The sequence below is a fragment of the Thunnus maccoyii genome, chromosome 21 (genome assembly GCF_910596095.1).
Source record: "Thunnus maccoyii chromosome 21, fThuMac1.1, whole genome shotgun sequence".
Taxonomy (NCBI): domain Eukaryota; kingdom Metazoa; phylum Chordata; class Actinopteri; order Scombriformes; family Scombridae; genus Thunnus; species Thunnus maccoyii.
In genome coordinates, this window is record NC_056553.1 from 10,302,388 (window position 1) to 10,324,151 (window position 21,764).

The following is a 21,764-nucleotide window of genomic DNA, read 5'->3' on the forward strand; positions in this document are numbered from 1 at the left end:
GAGTGGGTAAGATTTGTCTTTTATCTGTAGTGGTGATTCACAATCACCACAGTCTCAGAACATACCTGAACGCCTCCTGTGTAGTCACTTGCTGCTGCTGATGATCTGTTAGACATGCTGCTAATGCTATGCCCTCTGTTTAGACATGTGGTAAAAGTGTCCATTCTTGATTAAAAGCTCTGTTTTTGCTGTCTACTTTGCTCTTTTTAGAGCAATTTTCTCTGACTTGTGTCACGACTCGTCTCTGGTCTCTCCCTGACAAACTGGAGTCAGTCGGCAGAGCTCTGAAGCTTTGAGTGGCTCGCTGATCGCTGGTTTATTCAAAATGTATTAATATTAAACATATTGTGTCCAAATTGCACCAAATTCAACACTGCACTCCCTTGACTCCCCAGCCAAACACACGCTAAGCGTGGAGTTAATTGGAGGAACAGTTCAAGAGATCCCAAAGGACACACATACAGACAGAGATTCCTTCCTTTAGAAGATAGATGTGAGTTATTTTTGTTTTGTTTGCTTTTCATCTGGTTCCTCGTGTAAGCCTGCATACACGAGGTGACCGAAGGAAGAATGTGTTGTGTGCTGCTCGTGTTCCTTGTACCCATGTGCTGACCTGCTGTCTCTGACATGTTACTACTTGCCTGTGAGTTTGTTTTTTTGTGTGTGTGTGTGGACTGGGTAAACTGTAGAACTGAATATCCTGTCTGGGATAAATAAAATGTATGTCTGATAAATAAATGTAGTCTGAGTCCTGCATGCATGCGATTGGATGTTACCAGACACACAGCTGTGGATGAGTCAGTGATTGTGAAGCATGTTGAAAACAGCTGAAGCCGATCAGCCAAAACAAGCGACTTCAGTGCTCTGCCTAAACTAACGTTAGGCTCCATTCAAAATCACAAATGTGAACCTCATGGCGGAACTAGAGGAAAAGTCAGGAGATCACCAAAGTCATTAGAAGCATCATCTGGAAATGTCTGTACAGCAAGTTTTGTGCAAATACAAATAAAATTCATATGCAGTTTGCAACTGTTCCTATTCAAATTATGTATTCATGTCTGTTTACATCCCTAGTGCTGCTGTATCGGGACGGTCCACAGGAGAGAAGTGACACTTGATCTAATCTCTTTAAAACAAAACAGCCCCTCTGAGGACGGCGTACGAAGTTCAGTCGAATGTCAGCGGAGTGAGAAATGAGATAAAAACTTTCCATGTCGGCTTTTCTCACATCCAAACACACTCGCACCTACGCAGACACATTTCTCCACTCCAGTCTGCCTCTCCTCTTTTCCCCTCACTCTCTCGTCCAGCTGCAGGTCGCCAGCACGTGCATGAGCCACCCAGCCTGCACTCTAACCTGACCTTTGACCCCTTGCAGCTGAAGAGACAGGGGAAACTGATCCGCTGTGCGTGTCAGACAGTCAGAGAAGTTCTCTGTGTCAGCAACACAACAAATACCACAGCGTGACCTCTTAGCACACACAGTCACATTCAGTCATACACACACAAACCAAACACTTTTTATTTCTCTGTTCTTCTGTTAGTCTTCTCACCACGCCCTGGTTTGATCTGTAAGATCAGTTGACGTGTTTTGCCTCACAGTGGGACAGTTTTCTCACTCCTCCCTGAGCTCACTGCATCCATCCTCATCACAGCAGCCCATCGGGCACCCCAACGGTGATGGAGTGTCCATTTAAACTCAGCCCCCACAAGATGATTAATGGGGGGTGCAACAGAGAAAAGGTTGGCTACTGCCTCAGTTAACGATGAAAGTGAATGCCTTTTTTGTGAAAATGAAATAATGGATAACCCACGCCTGAATGTAGAAAACCTTTAAAAATTCAACAAGAGAAAAATACCATCAGCCATGTAGGAGCAGGGTGGAATAACACTGCAGATGTTGCACTCTTGCACTACAAAATAGTCTATCTTAAGTTATTTAGTCTCTTAAAAACCACATTACCAGAGCAGCCTTTAAAGATTTAAATGATACTTTTGATTTCTGCTGGCAAAAAGAGAAATTATCTGACCGCAGGGGTGCTTTGGCTTGTTGTGGAAAAAATAAGATTTTCCAAATAAATGTAATGGCACTTTTTAAAACTGTACTTACAAAGTGCTTTACAGAAGGACAAAGGAAAAGGAAATAAAAGAGACCAATGAGATGAGAAAAACATGGACACAGACTACACAAACCAGAAATATAGTTACTGCATCAAGAAACTGCCGAAGGAAACAAGTCACTTTTAAGATGCTGCTTTAAGACTTTAAAAAGGAGGGTGTTCAGCTGTTGAGGAGCAACAACCCAAAAGCACAATCATATTAAGCTTTGAAGTCAGAACAGTCAAGGTCAAAGTCTGCTGAGGAATGTTTGAGATGGATTTTTTGTGGTGTGTCATGAGCCAAAACATTTACTGATCTGCTTCCTGTCAGCCTTCGTAACCACAAACTGAGCCCTTATTTCAGCTTCTCACATCAGGTCCCCGATACAGTGACTCTCCAGACACCTTCCCCATTAAAAGATGGGCCTGGTGATAGTCTGCATTGTTCTTATTGTCAAAAAAACAATAAAAAAGACCCAAACCATCAATAAACTTATCCTTCAAACAAGTATCATTTGTGTAGCCAAAGCCTGATATAGTTTATTTCTCTGTGCTTCCATTGTTGAAATATTAAAAACACAAATGTTCCTTAATTACCATGAACACACACACAGTTTATTTTGAGTCAATCCAACATACAATTACAGATAAAAATAGTCCCCAATAAATCCACCATTTACTCCTGCTTAAGTAACATTTGCTAAAAACCACAGTGCCCAGCTGATTCAGGAAATTACTGAGCTTTTTTTTGTTAAATCAAACTTTGTATTTATGACAGATTTTAGGAGATTTATGTGTTCAGCAGACAGGGTAGTGAAGTAAGAAAGTATTGAGAGATGGACTACTGCATTGTTAGTTTTGGTCTTTTCATGGGATTTGTTGAAGAGAATCATAAAATATCAACTTAATGTATGGCATTTTCCATAAATGTTCACTCGCCAGCTGCGTTATAGAGATTCGGGGAAACAAGGACTCGCGCAAAACAACATATATCAGGTCAAGTTGTCTGAGGCTCCTACAGCTCTCTAAATAAACATGATTTTTACACGACTCATTTCAAACGTTTGTCTCTGAGTCTGAACGAAGGCAAACACAGAAACTAGCTGCTTGGAACGGCCATTATGGCTAACTACAACCAGAGCAATTTGCCTGCCAATGTAACCACCCTGCATATTTATCTGCGCATGTCGGTTTGATTACAAGTATGCGGCTAACTTTCACTGCACATATTTTTGCGTTTTGCTACTTCTTGCACAAACATAGTTACCATATTCCTAGTTTTTTCCCCAGTATATTTTTTCTTTATGTGTAAACAAGTGGTAACTACCACTGCTTGAGACTGAAGCCGATGCAGAAGTACCTTAAAGTGCTATACTACTGATGGCCGCTAGATGCTGGCTCCAATAGACTCCCATTCAAAACGTGTCAACTTCTCACTAGAAATACTACGTCAATCTTTTTTTTTTCGACGAGTCATTATGGTCTCAATCTTGTTCGTTTCAGCCTGAGGTAGCGGGGCATGTTTGCAGAGCGTGAAAGGCAACGTCCTGCACTCCTTATTTGGAAAGTCCTGGCTCCAAACGGAAAAGATGGCCATCTTCATATACAGTCTATGGTAATCGATGTTAAAGACAAATATCTATCATGTTCATTCTGTCATCTGCAGTCAGATATGCAGTTGAAGCAGTATTTTATCCTTCAGAGTTCAGACTTCCTTCATGTTCTTAAAAGGATGCAATAAGCCTAAATAAATTAATCACAAGGATAATAGTAGATGTCTGAAATTATTGGTTGTCCATTACCTCATGGTACTGTATGCTCATTGTGTGTCCAACACTCAATGTGGAAGCACAAGACAAGTAGTGACATTACCTGAAACTTATGGCTTAAGTAAGGAGTAGACTCCTTCCTATCACTTTGATTCAATTACAGCACATCTGGAGCTGATTAAGATAAATTGCCTGTTTACATAAATGAATTGCTCAAAAGCCATACAACGGGAAATGAGCTGAAAATTGGCACAAAAACAAAACAAACAAACTCTTAACTTTCACAACAGGAAAAAAAAAAGGAAATGAAAGTAAACAAACTCTAGAGGACACCTTGGCTGTTCTCCCATCATCAGCAGAGGAATCCTGTCTGCTCCTTTCAAAGAGGATTTGCATTAGATAACTGAGATTATGCTGCAGTATGGTTCAGGTTAACCTCCTGCTGGGGTGCGGTGAATCATATGCTCAATGCTTTGCACTGCAATATCAAAAGGAGCATGACCTCCTCGACCTTTGCTGGGAAATAGTGTTAGAGAGAATCGCTGAACACAGTTTTCACACAACTATAAAGAAGAAGAGAAGCTCAAGACTAATGCTAGAGAGAAGGCACAGGAAGGATATTTTAATGGGGAAATATCATGCATTTTGTGATTTTCTGTTATTTCTTTACTGTTATAATGTAAAGTATGATCAAAGGTCCAAAACTTGAGGTGAATGCATGTAAAATGCTCCCTGCAAGTCAAATGCCAGGGCTTCAGCCTGGTCTGTACCTCTACTTCCTCCTCGTAATGACACTAGATTGTTCACGCATGCCCACAAACGGCTGTCCCTGCTGTAATCTTTGTTGCTAAAGTTGTTCCACCGGATGTTGACGTTGTCCACTCGCATATTTTGGATCAGATTTGGGCTCCAACATGTAGGGATGTATTAAAGAAGTTTATATTTTGAGTAAAGAATGAGAAAAAGAAGTCAAATACAATAATTATTGTTTGTTTACGTAGCCTCCAGAGCTGGTGGAGGTCGGCCGAGATGCAGCTCCCGGTAACTGGCCAATCAGAACAGATTGGGCTCATCAGGAGGGGGACCTTAAAGAGACAGGAGCTAAAACTGCCTGTTTCAGACAGAGGCTGAACTCAGGGGCTGCATGAAGGTAATAAAGATAAATAAGGAGTTTTTTTTAAACTGTACATCATAAAGGTATTCCACTGGAGCCTAAGAATATAAATATAGACTTGGAAATGTGCCTCATATGTCCCCTTCAACCTTCAATACATCTACAGTGAATGTCATCTTGTGGAAACTTATTCTGATTATTTTTATGAAAGGAAATAACAGTGAGAAGAACACCATCTTAGGTCTTTTTATGGTATATGTTGACATTGAGAAAAATATCAGCAGACTTATTCTTTAAAGCCACGGCACCTTCAAAAAATCTGTACTTTTACTGAACTTTGTCTACAGCTACGTTCCTTCCTTCCTTACTGGTACAGGATATATGTTATCTGAGCAAATATTATATTTACATTATATTATATTACATGGTTCTGCATATTAGTATATTGCCTTTGTGACTTTATGGGAAATATTGAGCATAACCTGAGAAAGAGTCCCATATCTGGATCAGCTGTTTGACTTGAATATAATTTAATTTAGACTCTGTTTGCTGTATTAGATTTCTCTTTTTCTCTAAAAAGCCACAGTCATGGCAAGAAAGAGTCCTTAAATGTAAAATGAGACCTTGAAAGAGAGAGAATACAGGTAATAACAGGCTTCAGAAAGCCTCAAAGTCTGGATTAGATCGAGCCAATTTTACTGAGCTTGGTAATGATTGTAAAGTGACTTTCCACTTACTTTAACAAAAGCCAGCGCTCAATCTCATTTTCTTTGAAACATTTAGCCTTTTACAGGCCCTAACAGTAAAGTATCGAGCTACTGCTTTATAATTAACCTGTAACGATGATTAAGACTAATAGTAGGATGAGTATACTTTTAAAACGTTATCAAATGTATTGCCAAAAAGAAGTTTTAAGGAATAAAAGCCGTTAGAGCTGAATGAGATGATAACAACTTTGTGTGGCTGCATCTAACAGCACTTTGGACTGCTGAGATTTATCCTAATTCAATCTGCATTGTTTAAAAGTTGATACAAACACAGCTGCTGTGCCTTGCCCCACTGCCTGCCATCTGGAATGATTTTTATCTCAAATGGAGAGCTACACCACATATTGATGCATTCTCCAAAAGCGAGTGTCTTGCGCATGTTGTAAAAGAGGAAACACATCAATACCAATAAAGAACAGTTCGAGCAAATCCGCTTCATTTAACACCTCGTCAGAACAGAGCATCCATCACTTCTTGAGAGAAAGCTCTGGGCTCCTACGCAACACGCCTTGTTCCAGCTGTCTGTTTGCTGCATTACCTTCAGTGGGGACGCTGGTGGGAGGGTGCGAGGTGGAGGGCGTCTCCCTGCCTGCGGTGGCCTCTTTGCTCCTGGAGGTTGTTTTGGCGACAATCGTGGTGGTGAAGGGGTAGAGGTACGTGGTGTCGATGATGTCACACATCTTGTCCTTAGTCTGAAAAATGAGAGATGAAAAGAAAAATTATGTGAGAGGATGTAAGAGGTTATTCATTACATTTAAGTCATGGCTGCTTATCGTATGTCTTTATCGTGACCACTCACTTCATCCGGGCAGCTGTTGTCCACCCAGTCCTGCCGATGGCGGTCAAAGCCACTGGAACATCTGAGTGCAGAGGAAACAACAGTCAGTCAGAATTTAGTGTAATTCAGTGCTGAGACAATTAGTCAATTAATTGATCTGTTGATGGATTGGTCAAGAGAAAATGTGGTCTTTATTTCGACAGTGACACTGTAGATAAAGACAAGAAAGGGATGGGAGAGCCAGAGGGGGAAATGATATGCACCCAAAGTCCCAGCTGGAGTTGAGCCATGTACACTGCAGTTATACGGTATGGGTCTTTTCTACCAGGCCACCCCAATTAACAACAATTTTGATAACCAATTAATCAATCACTTAATCCAAAGTGAAGTCTTTGTGCATGGAAGTTGATTCTAAACCTTTGGGAACAAGATGTGGAACGCAATAACATCCAGATGCAGTTAAAAGCTACAAAAAGGGGACCTTTGAGCTAAATGCTAACATCAGCATATTACCATACTGTATGCGTCATTGCTTTCTCTCTCTGCTTGCTGTTAGAGTGGTTGGTTTGTTGGTTTGAGTTGGAGAGAGACATCAGGAAACTGTCTACACCTGAGTAAATTGGGCCTCAGACTATTTAAGTGGCTTCATTTCTGACATTTCTCCTCCTCCTGGGCCTCTACCAGCTAGCTTAGTCAGGGGCTTTGTATTTCATTTGCATGCATCACACACCACACTCATCCACACACTGCATGCATCACTGACCATAACTGACTAACATTATTATTATTTTATTCATGTATGATTCCATTTATTTTGTCACTGACTCTAAACCAGTTGGTGACATGTGCTAACAATGAAAATGCTAATATTCTGATGTTAAGCAGGTATAATGTTTACAGTGTTTACCGTCTTAGTTTAACATGTTAGCATGCTAACATTAGCACTAAACACAAAGTCTTACTGAAGCTGATGGGGATGTTATTAGTTTTGCTAGCATTTTCCCATAAACCAAAGGATTGAATAAGTTAAAATTTGATGATGGCGCTAGATGAAAAGTCAGCGGATGACAGAAGTTATTACCAATCATCCTGACTGGGACATGGATGTCTGAACCAAATTTCGTGGCAATCCTTAAAATAGTTCTTCAGACATTTCACTCAAAACCACAAATGTCAACCTCATGGTGGTGCTGGAGGAAACGTCAGCGGATCACCAAAGTCTGTAGGATTCATTCTCTGGGTATAATGAATGTCTATACAAAAGTTTGTTGAGATATTTCAGTCTGGGCCAAAGTAGTGGACTGAACCACTTCCAGACAGACCAACATTGCCATCCATAGAGCTATGCCGCTAGCGTGGCTTCTCAAAAGCTTCTCCAGAGCCACAGAGGATGTTATGCAACTGTTTTCACAAACTGAGTAGTACTCTACAAGTTGATGTGTAAAAATTGGTTGGAGTGTGGTGCAATTCGAACCACAATCATAAGAGTCAAAGAGATGATTTATCATTTAATATAATAATATTTCAGGTTTTTCTTCTCTGAATCAAGCTGAGAGGCAAACATCGGCACCTCCCATTCCCTACCTCCCTCTGAGGTCTGGATCCAGGGAGCGTAAGGAGGGAGCGGCTTTATGAAGATGTAGGATCTGTGAGGGGGGAGTTCAATGGGTCATGGGGCCTTGGGATAAGGGTGCTGTTGAGCAGACTGTGTATCACGGTCCGAGACTTCTAATAACCTCAAAAGGCAGACAGTAATTGAGGCGGCAGCTACTAATCCTCCATGCTGTAAATGGATCAAAATTATAACTCGCCCACCGGTGAACCCGCCAGGCTCCCATCGTTCAGTCTTTCTGTCTAGGCCCTTTGCCACATATCCTGTCTGGAAGGAAAAGTTAGTATGCAAAGCAGTAAACCCACATACTGTGCTCATCAAATACAGCAAAGTTGAAATGATTAGTGCTGTCACTGCAGGTGGGAAATGTATAGAAAACTTACTGTGCACAAATGAAAATAAGCTATGACCGACTCACAGTGCAGAATATCAAGCCAGTAATGTTTTCTGTGCTTTTTGCTGCACGGACAATATGAGTCCAGTAGAGTCTTAGACATCCCCAGAAGGCCCCATTTCTCCAGTGAACATATTGTTATGGTAATGGCTTTGTGTGAAGGAGTCCATTTTCATCTTTCTACCTCTCTAATCATCCCATTCCTTTTATTTCCCCCCAAAAAATTCAGCCTCATCTGTTCAATCAGGCGAGACAGATTCCTCTGCTTAATCCCCCACTTTTCCCCCCAGAGGCAGCAGAGGGAAACAGACTGAGACGCAATATTACAGAGCAGGTCTGGTCTAACCTGTCCCGATGGGGAGCTCGTGTTTTTGTTCCTTCTGAATGGCATCTATCTCAGCTAGTTGCCATCTAATGCGGAGAGCCACGGTGCTTTTAATTAGGAACGGGCTGCGGCGCTTCATTTGAATATAAATGAACCCATGAGGGAGAATATTTCTCTTCAGGTTTCTCACTTTCACAGCAGAATGGATAAATTGTGTTATTAGGTTTCTTACCACGTCTTGAGATGTCATAATAAATTAATAGAAGACTTTACTCTTTGCATGCAGAAAGTAATCTATTACATTTACTTAAGTACTGTACAATTCAGAGATACTTATACTTGAGTATTTTTCTATTTTATGCTACTTTCAACTTCTACTCCACTACATTTTAGAGGCAAATATTGTATTTTTTAGTCCACTACATTTATGTGACAGTAGTTAATGGTTATTTTTGCAGATATTTCATATAAAACATATGATCAGCTTGTAAAACATGATGCAGTGTTTAGAGAAAAAATATCTTCCTTATATCAAGTAATTTTAGTCTGTAATCGAGTTTTGAAAGTTTTATTTTCTTTTAACTTTTAAAAAAGTTTTTAAAAATCTGCCTTTGTAGTAGGATGATTTCAACTTGTTTTCAACTTATTTCAAGAATTTTCTAAAATAAACATTTCCCCACTTTATTATTCTTTTTTAAATATGTATTTATTACAGTGACAGTACAGAGATGACAGGAAATGAGTGGAGAGAGAGAGATGGAGGACGACATGCAACTACATTAAGGTCTGCTGCTGGAATCGAACCGCGGATGTTGTGATTATTTGGCTTTTTTCTTATTTCTTGTTTCAAGATATAGAGACTCATTTCAAGAGCATTTCTTAAGCAAGTTGATTTAAACTGAAAACATGTTGAAATACTCTCACTGCACTGCAAAATAACCTCATTTACAAATCTCTTTAGAAGTTTGAGGTTTTGCAGAATAAACTGCCCAACACTAAATAAAGTAGTTAAAATTCACCTCGACCAATTACAGCAAACTTTCTTCTCACACGTTACTGCACTAGTGATAATAACTGTATGATATATGGAACCTGTCTCCTAGAAATTATGTTCATATACTATTGAATTACACCACTATTAAATGGGTCATTTGGCAGAATGAGTGCTTTTAATTTGTTACTTTAAGTACATTTTTCTGATAATACTTATGTACTTTTACTTAAATAAAACTTTGAATGTAGTACTTTTACTTGTAACAGAGTATTTTTACTGCAATGAATTACTGCATTTACTTGAATAAAGAATCTTTTCCACTCCTGATTGTTTGGCGATGCAATGACAGCTAAAAAACAATGCTGAGCCTTTGATTACGCAATTTCATGACATAAAAGGATGCAATAACACTTTGCTGGGAGTGAGACTTATTAAACCTCAATATTTGTCTCCTTAACAACCATTAATTTTCTATGAGCTGCATTTGCGATGCATCACAGCTGTGTGTTTTCAGTAAACAATTCTCTGCCTTTCCTCTAAGCACGTCAACGTTCGTCTGCACAGGCAGTTATGGCCCTCTGCGGGTCCACTGAGGCATCTGGCATACTTTATTAACTCGCTTCAGCACCAGCTGCACACATTAGACTCAGCAAACTGATTTAGCTTTGGAACTTAGCATGAGAGCGGCGCCGTGCTCTCACCTTCTCAGCACGTCAATGTGAGAGAAGTTCATTAGGGTTGTTCTCTTAAAATGTCAGCGCCTTTCATTAACCCCGCAGCCAAAGAGGCCGCCATGCTTTTCTAATTAGTGCGTGTTTAGAGCATGTTTGCCTTTTTCAAAGGAAGTGGCTGAAGGATACAAAGTGCAGAGTAAGGCTGAACAGTCAAATATTAACACAGTAAGAAAGCTAATTAAAATACAGCTTAATGAGATCACTGCTACAGGCATACAGTATCTCTCCAACGCTTCCATAAATTGCTGATAGGGAAAACACTACTTCATGTCGCTACACTGTAAATTAGTTTGTCTCTGTCAAAGGCAGAAGAATTTAAGATGCAGAGCAGAGCGAAAGTCAAATCCAAAACCCCATGTTAGTCCTAAATAACAAATCTCAATGGACAGAGCAGAATTGCTGCACATTTCTCCAGTCATCCACATTACTCACAGAATAAATGATGACTCCAAAATGAAAGAGTGGCAGATTAATATTTGATGCATGAGGCATTCAAAATGCAGCAGCATACAAAAGAGAAGACGTAGTAGCTGCCCCAAGTCAGACTGAGCAAAACCCGACAACAACCTCCAAAGAACATTTTCAGCAAAGTCTGATGGGGAGGCATTTATCAGGACAGTGAACATCTGTTGATTTGCAAGTTGAAACTTGGACTTTCTTAACTTCTGTGGATGATTCACTCTACTATCTGTCCAAAAATGTTTTTCTCCTCGTTGTTGTTTTTCCAACTCTTTTCCACCATAAGAAAACAAAAACCTACTGCGGCTCACATTTCAGCTGTCAGGAAATACTGGGGAGGAACGCTAACACTTCTTTAGCAGCTCAAATATTTGCTTTTGTTTGAAGTGTAGGGAGGCAGGAAGGATAAGATAAAAAGGGGAGCAGAGGTTGACAGAACAGGTGTGAGTTGAATGAATGTCAGAATGAGCTGCTGTCTGGGTTGCCTGATGTCAGAGGAAAAGTCACACTTAAATGGTAAATGGACTGCATTTATACAGCACCATTCTAGTCCTCCAAACACTCAAAGGGCTTTACACTACATTTACATTCACCCATTCACACACACGTTCATACACTGATGGCAGAGGCTGCTATGCAAGGTGCCAACCTGCTCATCACACACATTTAATTGATAAAAAATTTCATCATCTTACTGCGTGCATGAGACATTTACAGACTGTCTGGACTCCAGGAGGCTGCTGTTTTTGCTCAAGTATGCAAAACCCTGACGATTCCTGGAGTCATCCTGTGGTGACTGGTGTTTTCCTAATATTATACAGTATAATTCCAAATAAAAACTGCAACTGTAGCTCTCTCAGTTTAGTGCTGTTGAGCTGACCTAGTGATAGCAGACCAGAAACCGCTCATACCGCTGGAATATTTACTTAAAAGCATGCCAAGCTAGTTCAGTGTTGCACCGCATTTCCCATAAATGTCTGTTATATTTGTAGGAACATTAATGATGAAGGATAGCACGGATGAACGTATAAAATAGGGTAATTTTTGGTGGCTGGTATAGGTTATCTAAAGGGTTTTTTACAAGCACATATACGTAGATGCAGGCTTTAAAAAGAAGTCATAGATTTCTTTTTACAATTCTTGAAGGAAGGAGGAATTGTGTTAAGCAAATATGAACTTCAAATTTAAACATGTCACATAACTCTTCTCCAGTACATTGTACCAAACATTTCCAGCTATCTCATAAGAGTGTGATGTGGAGAGTGTGCTTTAAGGGACTTCATTGAAGCTCACGTCACGTCTGCACCTTGCTGTGTATGAGTTCTCTAATTTAGAAACAAATATAAACGGCCACATTTAACAGAACATCGTCTGCTTGATAAGAAAGATTTGTTTTCCCAAGTGTGTTTTGCCAATAAGAAAGCGGGCACATATTGTAAGATGATTACAAAAGCTTGCAGCGGGATATAAATGTTGGGAAGATTCAATTTTAAAGGCTTGACAAGTGAGGAAAAGGATTGGAACTTATAATGAAACTGACTCCAACAAAATGAGCCAAAACGTCACTGAATAAACTTAACAAAAAAATTGTGTTTGTGCATAGAATATGTACAAACCTGAGTTAATGGGTTTGAGAATATGAATATGTTGGGATGGCAGGTGTGTAAGGTATTAAAAAGTGGCATTTTTGAGAGTAAAAAGTGTCCTGAAAGTCCAACCTGTTGAGCCGATGGCACCAGCTACAGTTGAAGTTGATCTGTGAGGAGACGCACGCGCTACAGCTGGTGAACTGGAGACATGCTGGAGAGGAGAAAGATCAAAACAAGTCAAATATCTCAAGTCAAGCATGTCATGTATTCAATAGCCTAACTGACAGCCAAATCGCTGTTCAGCTGGAAAAGTCTTTAGGCTGTATAACGATAAGGAATCCATCTAGTAATACTTGTTCAGAGGGCTATGTTGTGGACAGTGTTGAGACTGAGCCAAAAGTTGTTAGAATAAATTCTTCTTACTGGGTAAAGGCATCATTTCCACAGCTGTAGAATTAGTGATCTTGGTTTTTGTCAGCTCCACGCGGTGGTACTCGTAGATTGTCCTCCGCCTCACGTCTATATTTTGGAGAAAGAGGGGTACAGAGTGAGAGAGAGAACAAACCATCACAAATCTTCCACCCAGAGATAAAAACTGGGACAAGTGGTCCCTGAAGAATGAGGGGAGAGAGCGGCAGGCAGAATCAGGTCAAATGCGATGCCACCACAGCACTTTATTTCTCCCCTCTCTTTGTGCCCGAATGTCAGCCCGCGACTTGGCAATGGACGGTAGCAATTTCCCCTGGGAGCTGATATCAATCAGACCCTGTTGAAAGGCTGCCTTCCCAGTCATCTGTAACAGCAAGTCATCAGCCTGGGTAAGATGGAGCGATTGATTGGACACATCATTGACTCTCATTGCATTCTGGCCCTTATAATTCATATGGGCCCGTGTAAAATGGGCTGCTTGCTTTTGCTGGCCATGCATCTTCACTGGCATCACTGGAAGTGGAAGAAAGGGAAGGATGTCATGCACCCTTTGTTAAAGTCAAAAAGGCTCTCTGTGTGTTATATCTTATCAGATCTGTTAAATAGCGGTTAACTTGAACCCTAAGTGGATTTTTATGTGACTTCTGTACAGCTGTTCCAGGAGGGAGTCAGTAAATCTGCAACGTGCATCGCTCAATTCATGACAATTCTTATCGCACTTGTATTTGCTTGACCAGTGAGCTACAAAATTGAAATTCAATATGCCAGACTATGGCTGTGCAACACTGCGAGTCTCATCCATCATATCATATTGTAATTTGCTGAAAGTGGTTAAAAGTTAAAGGGGTAGTTTGGCATTTTGGGATATATTATTATTCATTCTCACAGCTGTCCGTTAAAAATGAAGCTACAGCCTGCAGATGATTAGCGTAGCTTAGCATAAAGAAAAATCCAGCATCAGCTCCTCTAAAGCTCACTAATTAACATGTTTGTTAAAACAAAGTGTAAAAACAACAAGCTGTGGTTTCACAGGGGGTTATATGCTGACTCTAGCTTCATATTTAGTTTACGGATACAAGAGTTGTATACATCTTCTTGTCTCGCTCTCAGCTAGAAAGCGAATAATCAGATGTCAAAGTGTTCTTTTAACACTATTCAAGGTTACTCTTTCGCTTGGTTGATTGATTTTTTGGTGTGGGAATTGTTGGCTAAGCTTGCACCAGTATTGTTCTTCCCATATGAGAGGATGTTGTTTCCCTGCAGACCTGCTTGGTTTGATTACACTCCAGACAACTGATCAAAGCAGCTAACGTGAGCCAGCTCAGTCTGTCCTGAGAATAAGACCACCCTTCCTTTCCCTCCTCTCCTTCCCTGGTGACTGACTTCCTCTTGCCTCTAGCAAAGGGATTATCAGGTGCCTAATGACACGGTGGGGGCCAGAGGAAGGTCACTTCCCCAGCCTGGGGCTGCTGATGTGTGGGCAGACTGTACAGCATGGATGGCCTCTGGTTTGTAGGTGGAAGGAAGCTGCAAATCAGATCAATTATAGCCTTGGACTTGGCCACAGCATAAACAACACCTAATGAGGATTTAGCAAACTTCCGCTGATACCATCAAATAAAGGTGGATTTGTAAAAGTGTGTCATCAATTATGCACAAGAGGGTCATATTCAAATTTAAATCCAGAGAAGATAATACACTTGCACAGTTATTACACTTTTAAACGATAAAACCTATTGGAAAAATATTGTTGCTCACATATATCCTTGGATAAAATCACAATTAGAGGCAGCCTCTTCATTCATATCAAAGAATTGTATGGAAATCAATAGAAATGTGATGTGAAGACAGTTGAAAATCAATAGCCCAGTAATGGCAGGCTCGCTCTGCCCTCTCGTCAGACTGCACTCCGGCTGTTTGTGCTGTACACAAAATATTACAATATATTCAATCGACCTCTTTATCCTCATCATTACACTTCCAGCTCTTTAATATGTCCAATATATTAAATCACAGTGTTTCAGCTCAGATGAGTTCACGATGAGATGAATTTTACCGAGCATTACAGTAATTCTAAAACCTTAAAATAAAAAAAAATGATTAAATAAAATCCATACACTGTGCATAATTAATAGCTCAAGTCTTGGCATCTTGCTGCTGTGGATAAAGATTATTAATCCAGGTACATTAAAGAAGATATAAAAAGCGAGGAGGCGGCTTTGGCTTCATAACCCCATTTTAAGAATAACTCAGTGTGACTAATAGTATCTCATTTAGCCTTGGGAAAGTTTATTAACGCCTGGTTCTTCACATGTGTCTGTACCCGACCTGTTAATTACACACTCCGACCGACAGGACACCCACAAATCTCCCCTCTCATCTCTGCCTCTACTGAATGTGCTGTGGTCCTGCTCTGCCTGGAGGGAATGTAAACTGTTTCATTCATTTTAATCTGAATCGAAGCTACAGTGGATTAAACATGGCTGTCTGGTTGCCATGGTTGCTATGCTGTAATTGGCTGCAGAGACACTTAGTTGAAATACTTCTCCATGGTGAAGCCTGTAGCGGCAATGGCTCTCCTGTCTGTTTCTGTCCCTGACAAGATGAAGGCTTAATGCACTCGGGACATGAAAACTTAACATACCAACTATCAGAGTGCATTTAGTATCTGGCATAACTGTCTTGATGTGTCATGAAAAATCTGTCAAAATATTTTTCTTTCACCAAGATAATCGCCTTCAAATGAGATCTGAAGCAGAATATTCATTTTTTTCAGATGAATAATAAAATTTCTCTGCAAGAACAGTCCTCCGCCTACTGTATATACTCAGTATAAGAACAAAGGGGGACTTAAGTCACACATTAACTTTAACTCTTGTACAAACTGAACCTTCTGGTTGTGGGATCAGAGGGACTCCCTGCAGAGAAATGAACAGCTGTGGTGTCCGACTTCTCCATGAAAACTGCTTATTCTTGCTTTTTCTAAAGGTTAGTCCCTATCCGTCTATGGATACTCTTCTCTATTATTATCCTCACATAAGAGGACTATTATTACGGGAACCTCTGATCTTCTGTGCTGCATCATTTGCTTTCTCTACAGAAGCTTTGCCTCGCTGCTCACGGGACACGTCAAACCCGTCTCGGAATGACAAGTGCAGGATGCAAATACTGCCCTTTGCCTTCAGACGTCAACATGAACTTGTGCACTTTGCAAATATCACCTGTTTGCTGCACAGCAAGAAAACAAAGCCTTGTTTCTTGTTTCTTTCAGCTGCTGCAAGAGTTTGAGTTTGTTTATAATGACTGAAAGTAGCTTTAGTAATTCAGTTGAACCCCTTTCACAAACAATGATTGTGTAATCATAGCCTAAAGAGTTTTTTCAGCCTTTACAAACACCAAAACACAAGAGCAAAAGTGTATTAAGCGAATTAAACAGTTTATCTGTTCTAAAGTAAGCAACAATTGTTAGCATATCTGGCCAACTGGCTTACAATCTACAGTATTAACTGTAACTGGTAGCCAATCCCAGATGCTATCAGAGTTCAAGGTTAGGTTAGCAGCTCTGTGCTTTGGATTTGAGGAAGTTTGGACTCTGAGTGGCATTACATTGGCCAAACACATCTGTTAGTCCTCCTCCTAAAAGCCTTTTATCTTGTAACGCTAAAACCAGGAAGGATAATCTCAAAGCTGTGTGTTTATTTACATGAATCATCAACTAGAGAGGATGCTGACTGTTTGCCTAAGACATGAACGGTAGCTTTAGCCTTAGCCTTAATTAGCATGATATCATGTACGTAGCCATTGTGCAAAAATATTTAACACATTTTCACAGGGTTTGCGTTTTAAGATCAGCCAGCAGGAGACATTAAAAAGTCAGTCAGAGAAGGTGTTTTCAACCAACTCGTGATTAAAATTTACCAGTGACAGTCGCCATTTTATCTTGAGAAATGGAAGGTCACATGCTAGAAATGAGAAGCCTACTTTTGTCTATTTCTGTTTGAAATCAAGGACTGATTTGGATTTAATGTGTTATATGTAAATGAGGGTAAGACAGGTATTGTTTTAGTTGTTTGCATCTGAAAGAGTTCAGTTTCAGCTTTTGAAAAATAGCTTTTGGTGTATTTAGCACTCTGGTTCCTTGAGAAGCAGAATCAGCGCAGTGATCATTTCAGAAGATTATCAGAGTGGAAAAAAAAGGGAGAACACGTTCTCCTCGGAGACATCATTCATGTTCAACACACCATCTCGGTCTCAATCTGCTTCCAGTCAGGATTTCATCACTTCATAACCAAGCCGCTGCACACACTGGTTTCATCATGCTGTGTCAGAGGCATCAAAGACAGTTTGGTTTATAAAGTCTAGGGGGAGTGCGCTAACAGGTTCAATATACAAATCTCTCAGTGCCAACTGCAGTCTTCTAGAAAGAGGTTTTGTAGAAAAAGCCTTCACAGACAGAAAGCAAAGTCCATGTCAGAAAATCAAAGGAAGTGGTGCTTTGAAGAGTTGTATTACTCTTAAACTTAACTTAAACTTGTCTCACTACATGTTACATTTATACATCACAAGATGCCCATTGAAGGACAAAAAAGAGCCCTTCTTATTCATTGGGTTTAAAGGTATAATATATATGCAATCCAAACTTCACACACGCAATCAAAACACAGTTTAAATCACTGAATAAATCATATTTGACAACTCACTGTTGTGGCAGACTTTGACTCAGAGCCACAGAGAAAAGAGACTGTGGATGAAAAGGTTTGAAGTGTCTCAACTTTGTTCACGTTTGCTTTAAATTAATGGGCCTAAATTGATCCAAAGCAAACGGGAGAGGCCGATCTGGAGCTCTGCACACAGAGAGGTGGAACAACAGGCGTTGGAGAAGAAGTGATGACAGTTGGAGCTAAAGCAGAAACAGACGAGGTTGAACTCAAGCTATGAGATACAGTTACTGTAAAAGGGTCAATAAAAAGATGATGAAACAATACAGTCAGCTAAATGATGCAAGAAACTTACGAGAAACTTAATGGATTAAATGAAAGTTTATGCTTCATTAAGTCCCACCACCCTTAGTTACTGTTGCTATGTGTTTCCATTCTAACATGATTTATTGAAAAATGAGAAACATGTAAAATGGTCTAATGTGCATGTGATGGCTATGTAGGCCTATGATATCATGCTAAAAGACTGAAATTAAAGCTACAAGTTAGCCATAGTATTAGAATACAGTATTATGAATAACAATGTAATTCAAATGTTATTCATTCTGTATGGAAGCCTACCATAGAAAACATATCTGGACCATGGATGTATTAAGGAGAACTTGATACCGGACTCAAAGATGGCGCCCACTTCATTCTTATGAAAGTTGCTCAGCGGTTGCATGAAGCCATAAAATCGTCCTGTATTTCTGTATTTTTAGGCCCAAGTCCAAGTGCACTAGTGACTTCTGCTGGGCGAGCCGGCTGACTTCCGGTTGGCTCACTGCTCACTTAAATGGGGATAAGATAATTTAATCGTGCTGTTCTTCTAGACTTTTCAAATGTTATTGGACCAAATGGATACATTTTGATAATAAATCGAGTCACTTTGCAGGTGTTGTGGTGGTCAAACACACTCGCCACTCCTTTTCCAATGATTGTGTGCATCACGTGATGGGTCCGGAAGTTTTAATGTCAAATGTCAGTGTAAACTTGGCTTCACAGCCCAGTGCTCTTCCTGGGGGCTTGATCTGGACAAGCAACACAGAGGTTTGATTATACTTTGGTATTAGCATTTTCAATCAATATTTTCACTTTTAATTTGGCTTTTGGCTTCGAGGATGAGTTGTGGATGGTGTTGCTGGAGTGCAAACATTCTCAAACCATATAAAAAGCTGCTAACAAGACTCTTATAAAGACTTAGACTCTTTAAACTCTGATATAGTAGCATCTTGGCTCCAACAGAGTGGATGTTCCAGTCCTGACTGGGGCTTTCTCTAGTCTGTAATCCAACAATATTATGTAGTTATCTTGTGACATGCTATTTGGCTATGGAAAATGTCTAAAGTAGATTGTTAATAAGAAATATAGCTGCACATATTAATGTTTGCAGTTAGTTAGCGCCAACACACTGTTTAATCTGTTTCTGCCAATTTTGCTCTTCTGTTTTTGGTTTTGAAAAGATTTTTAAAAGAGGACATGACCTTCCAAGCTCTTCAAATGTGGAATATCTGTCTTACTACTGTCTCCAGCACACCACTTCAAATCCAAAGCTTGACAATCACTGTTAAGGAGGGGTTTATCTGGGTTTTCTGGGTTCTTAAAGTTTGCATTTGGATTAATTCAAGTGTTCTTTCTGTGCTCAAGTGAGCAAATGTAAGATATAAAATTGTGTTTTTGAGACTCACTGGGTATCTGCTGGATCTTGTGGACCACCACAAAGGCATCAGACAGTCCCACCTTCACTGGGTGATTGACAGAGCTGATCTGTGACACTTCAATGGGGATCTGAAACAGAAGACGGGAAAATCAATTACCAGAACCTCGACGATCCGTCTGAGACAGGATGGAAAATAAGAGCAGGCCACAGCAGTCTGACAGCACCAACAATTCAACCAATTTATTACGGTCTCCCATAGGAATCTGCTGAGGCATTATGCAACTTCAACGAGCATATGGCCATCTTTAGTGCATAGGATAAGCATTTCAGACACAGCCGGGACAGAAATGAGCAACAACTTTGTGAAAACTGACTTATTTCAGAGAAAACAGATCAAAAAACAGGCTCAAACAAATGTTAGTTTTTAGGCAAATGATAGAAAGGAAAGACCAGACTGGTGAGACGCATTTAGGTCAATGCATCGTTGTATCTGGTGTTTTGGCACCATAGGAGAGGAGAAGAGGAGTTAAACTGGACAGAAGTACTCAGTGACTCAGGAATGAATATTTAAAGGTGAAAAGACATTGATGGTTCTGCTCAGCTGAACAAAATACACCTTGTAATGATTGAGGTTCATGTAAAAACCCATTACATGTAATGGTCAGGTTGCTCTTTCCAGCACAATAATAGCAGCATAATGAAAAAAACCTCCAGCAGCTTTCAGATCAGCTCTTCTAATATGTGAAAATAACAAAGTACAAAATCGGTCTCAGTCATAAAAGAAGCAGCCCTGCGGTTGTAACAATTGCAATTATCACAGATCATTACGTAGTTATTGCAGTTTCACAGTGTCTCTGCAGCCGTCTCTGTTGGAATAATTATTTTTCATTTTCATACCTTTTTTTTCTCTGTTCAATTGAGTTGTTTTTCTAATCATTTTGTTTTTTTTTACTCATTTTTTAAATTTAGATATTCATAGACGCCGTCAGGACATATAATAGACAGTTCGTCTCACACGCAGTGAGCAAAATAATTTTAGATAATGTTGCAACCAATTTAAGCATATGGAAACTGTTTATCAGCGTCAAGTAATATTTTTTTAGCCAGTGCCCACCATGAGACTCATTTTTTTGTCAGGCATGCTGGCGTCACTCATCTGTTTAATGACCAGAGTGAAAACACATGAACACATTTCTCAACTGAAAACAAATGAAACACAGAGGCAATGACTAGGACAACTTAAAAAGTCTTATAGAATTAGAAACAGGAGGAAAACAGATTGTTTGAGCTGTGTGATTTGGGGGAAGTGGAAGATAGATCCCATTTTCCTTTGTGCTGTACATACGATGATGATTAAATACATTTTCTACAAAATGGCTCAACAAAACTAACTGAGATATTCTGGTGTGCAGATGATCAAAAATCAGAATGTTTTTCTAATTTTGATGTGTTTAAGTTAGCTAATTTTGTCTCAAATAGGGCTGCAACTAATGATTATTTTCATTGTCGATGAATCTGTTGATAACTTTCTTGATTAATCGTTGTTTGGTCTACAAAATATTCCCAAATCCCAAGACGCAACCTAAAATGTCTTTTTTTTTTTGTCCCGACCAACCCAAAGATATTCAGTTTACCATCATAGAGGACTAAAGAAACCAGAAAATATTCAAATTTAAGAAGTTGGAACCAGAGAATTTACTTAGAGCGATTAATAGATTATCAAAGTAGTTGGTGATTCATTTTCTGTCAATTGACTAATCAATTAATCGTTGCAGCTCTAGTCTCAAAAGTCTGGAAAAGAAGGCAAGATTGATATATTAATCACTCTGACTTCTCCAGTATTATGTAGTAAATGTTGTTGTCAGTGATTTAACAATTTGATGTAGATGATGAAGGTCTGAAGATGTGATTATAAAAGTTGTTGGACCTAATTTTGTAGTTTGAAATCTATACACAGCATTCTTGATCTGACTTATATGAATTTGTGATGTCTTGTTGCCTTGCTAATAAAAACCACTTTATTCATTCATTTAGAACAATAAATAGAGTCAGAAATAGTGCTCAAATCAGACAGAAAGTAAGAAATACACCGTCTATGTAAATGAGAGACTGAAGATGAAAAGTGTTTGGATAAATGAGCCCTCACCTCTTTGTATGCAAAGACAATCCTGCCAGTGTTGTGCAGTGTGGCCTGGAAAGTGAAGCTGCCCAGGTTGTAGTTGTCCTGTAGGTGAACGTGGTCCCACTGCACCACCAGAGCAGTACCTGAAGGGGACAAAAACACAAAGAAAACACGAGCAGCTCATAAGTACACAGTCTGCATATAATTTACACTTCTCATTTT

The 21,764-nt window shown here is 39.7% G+C and overlaps 1 protein-coding gene across 1 annotated transcript in view; it reads right to left on the bottom strand.

Annotated features, from left to right (window-relative positions):
- plxdc2b (plexin domain containing 2b) overlaps window positions 1-21,764 on the bottom strand; it is a 108,888-nt gene that overhangs the window by 10,031 nt on the left and 77,093 nt on the right. The window contains exons 6-11 of the mRNA XM_042399620.1: window positions 21,567-21,685; window positions 19,449-19,548; window positions 13,058-13,153; window positions 12,764-12,845; window positions 6,549-6,609; window positions 6,288-6,441 (exon numbers count right to left, since the gene is read on the bottom strand). Of these exons, the coding sequence (XP_042255554.1) occupies window positions 6,288-6,441; window positions 6,549-6,609; window positions 12,764-12,845; window positions 13,058-13,153; window positions 19,449-19,548; window positions 21,567-21,685 (612 nt within the window). The remainder of the gene's footprint in view (window positions 1-6,287; window positions 6,442-6,548; window positions 6,610-12,763; window positions 12,846-13,057; window positions 13,154-19,448; window positions 19,549-21,566; window positions 21,686-21,764) is intronic.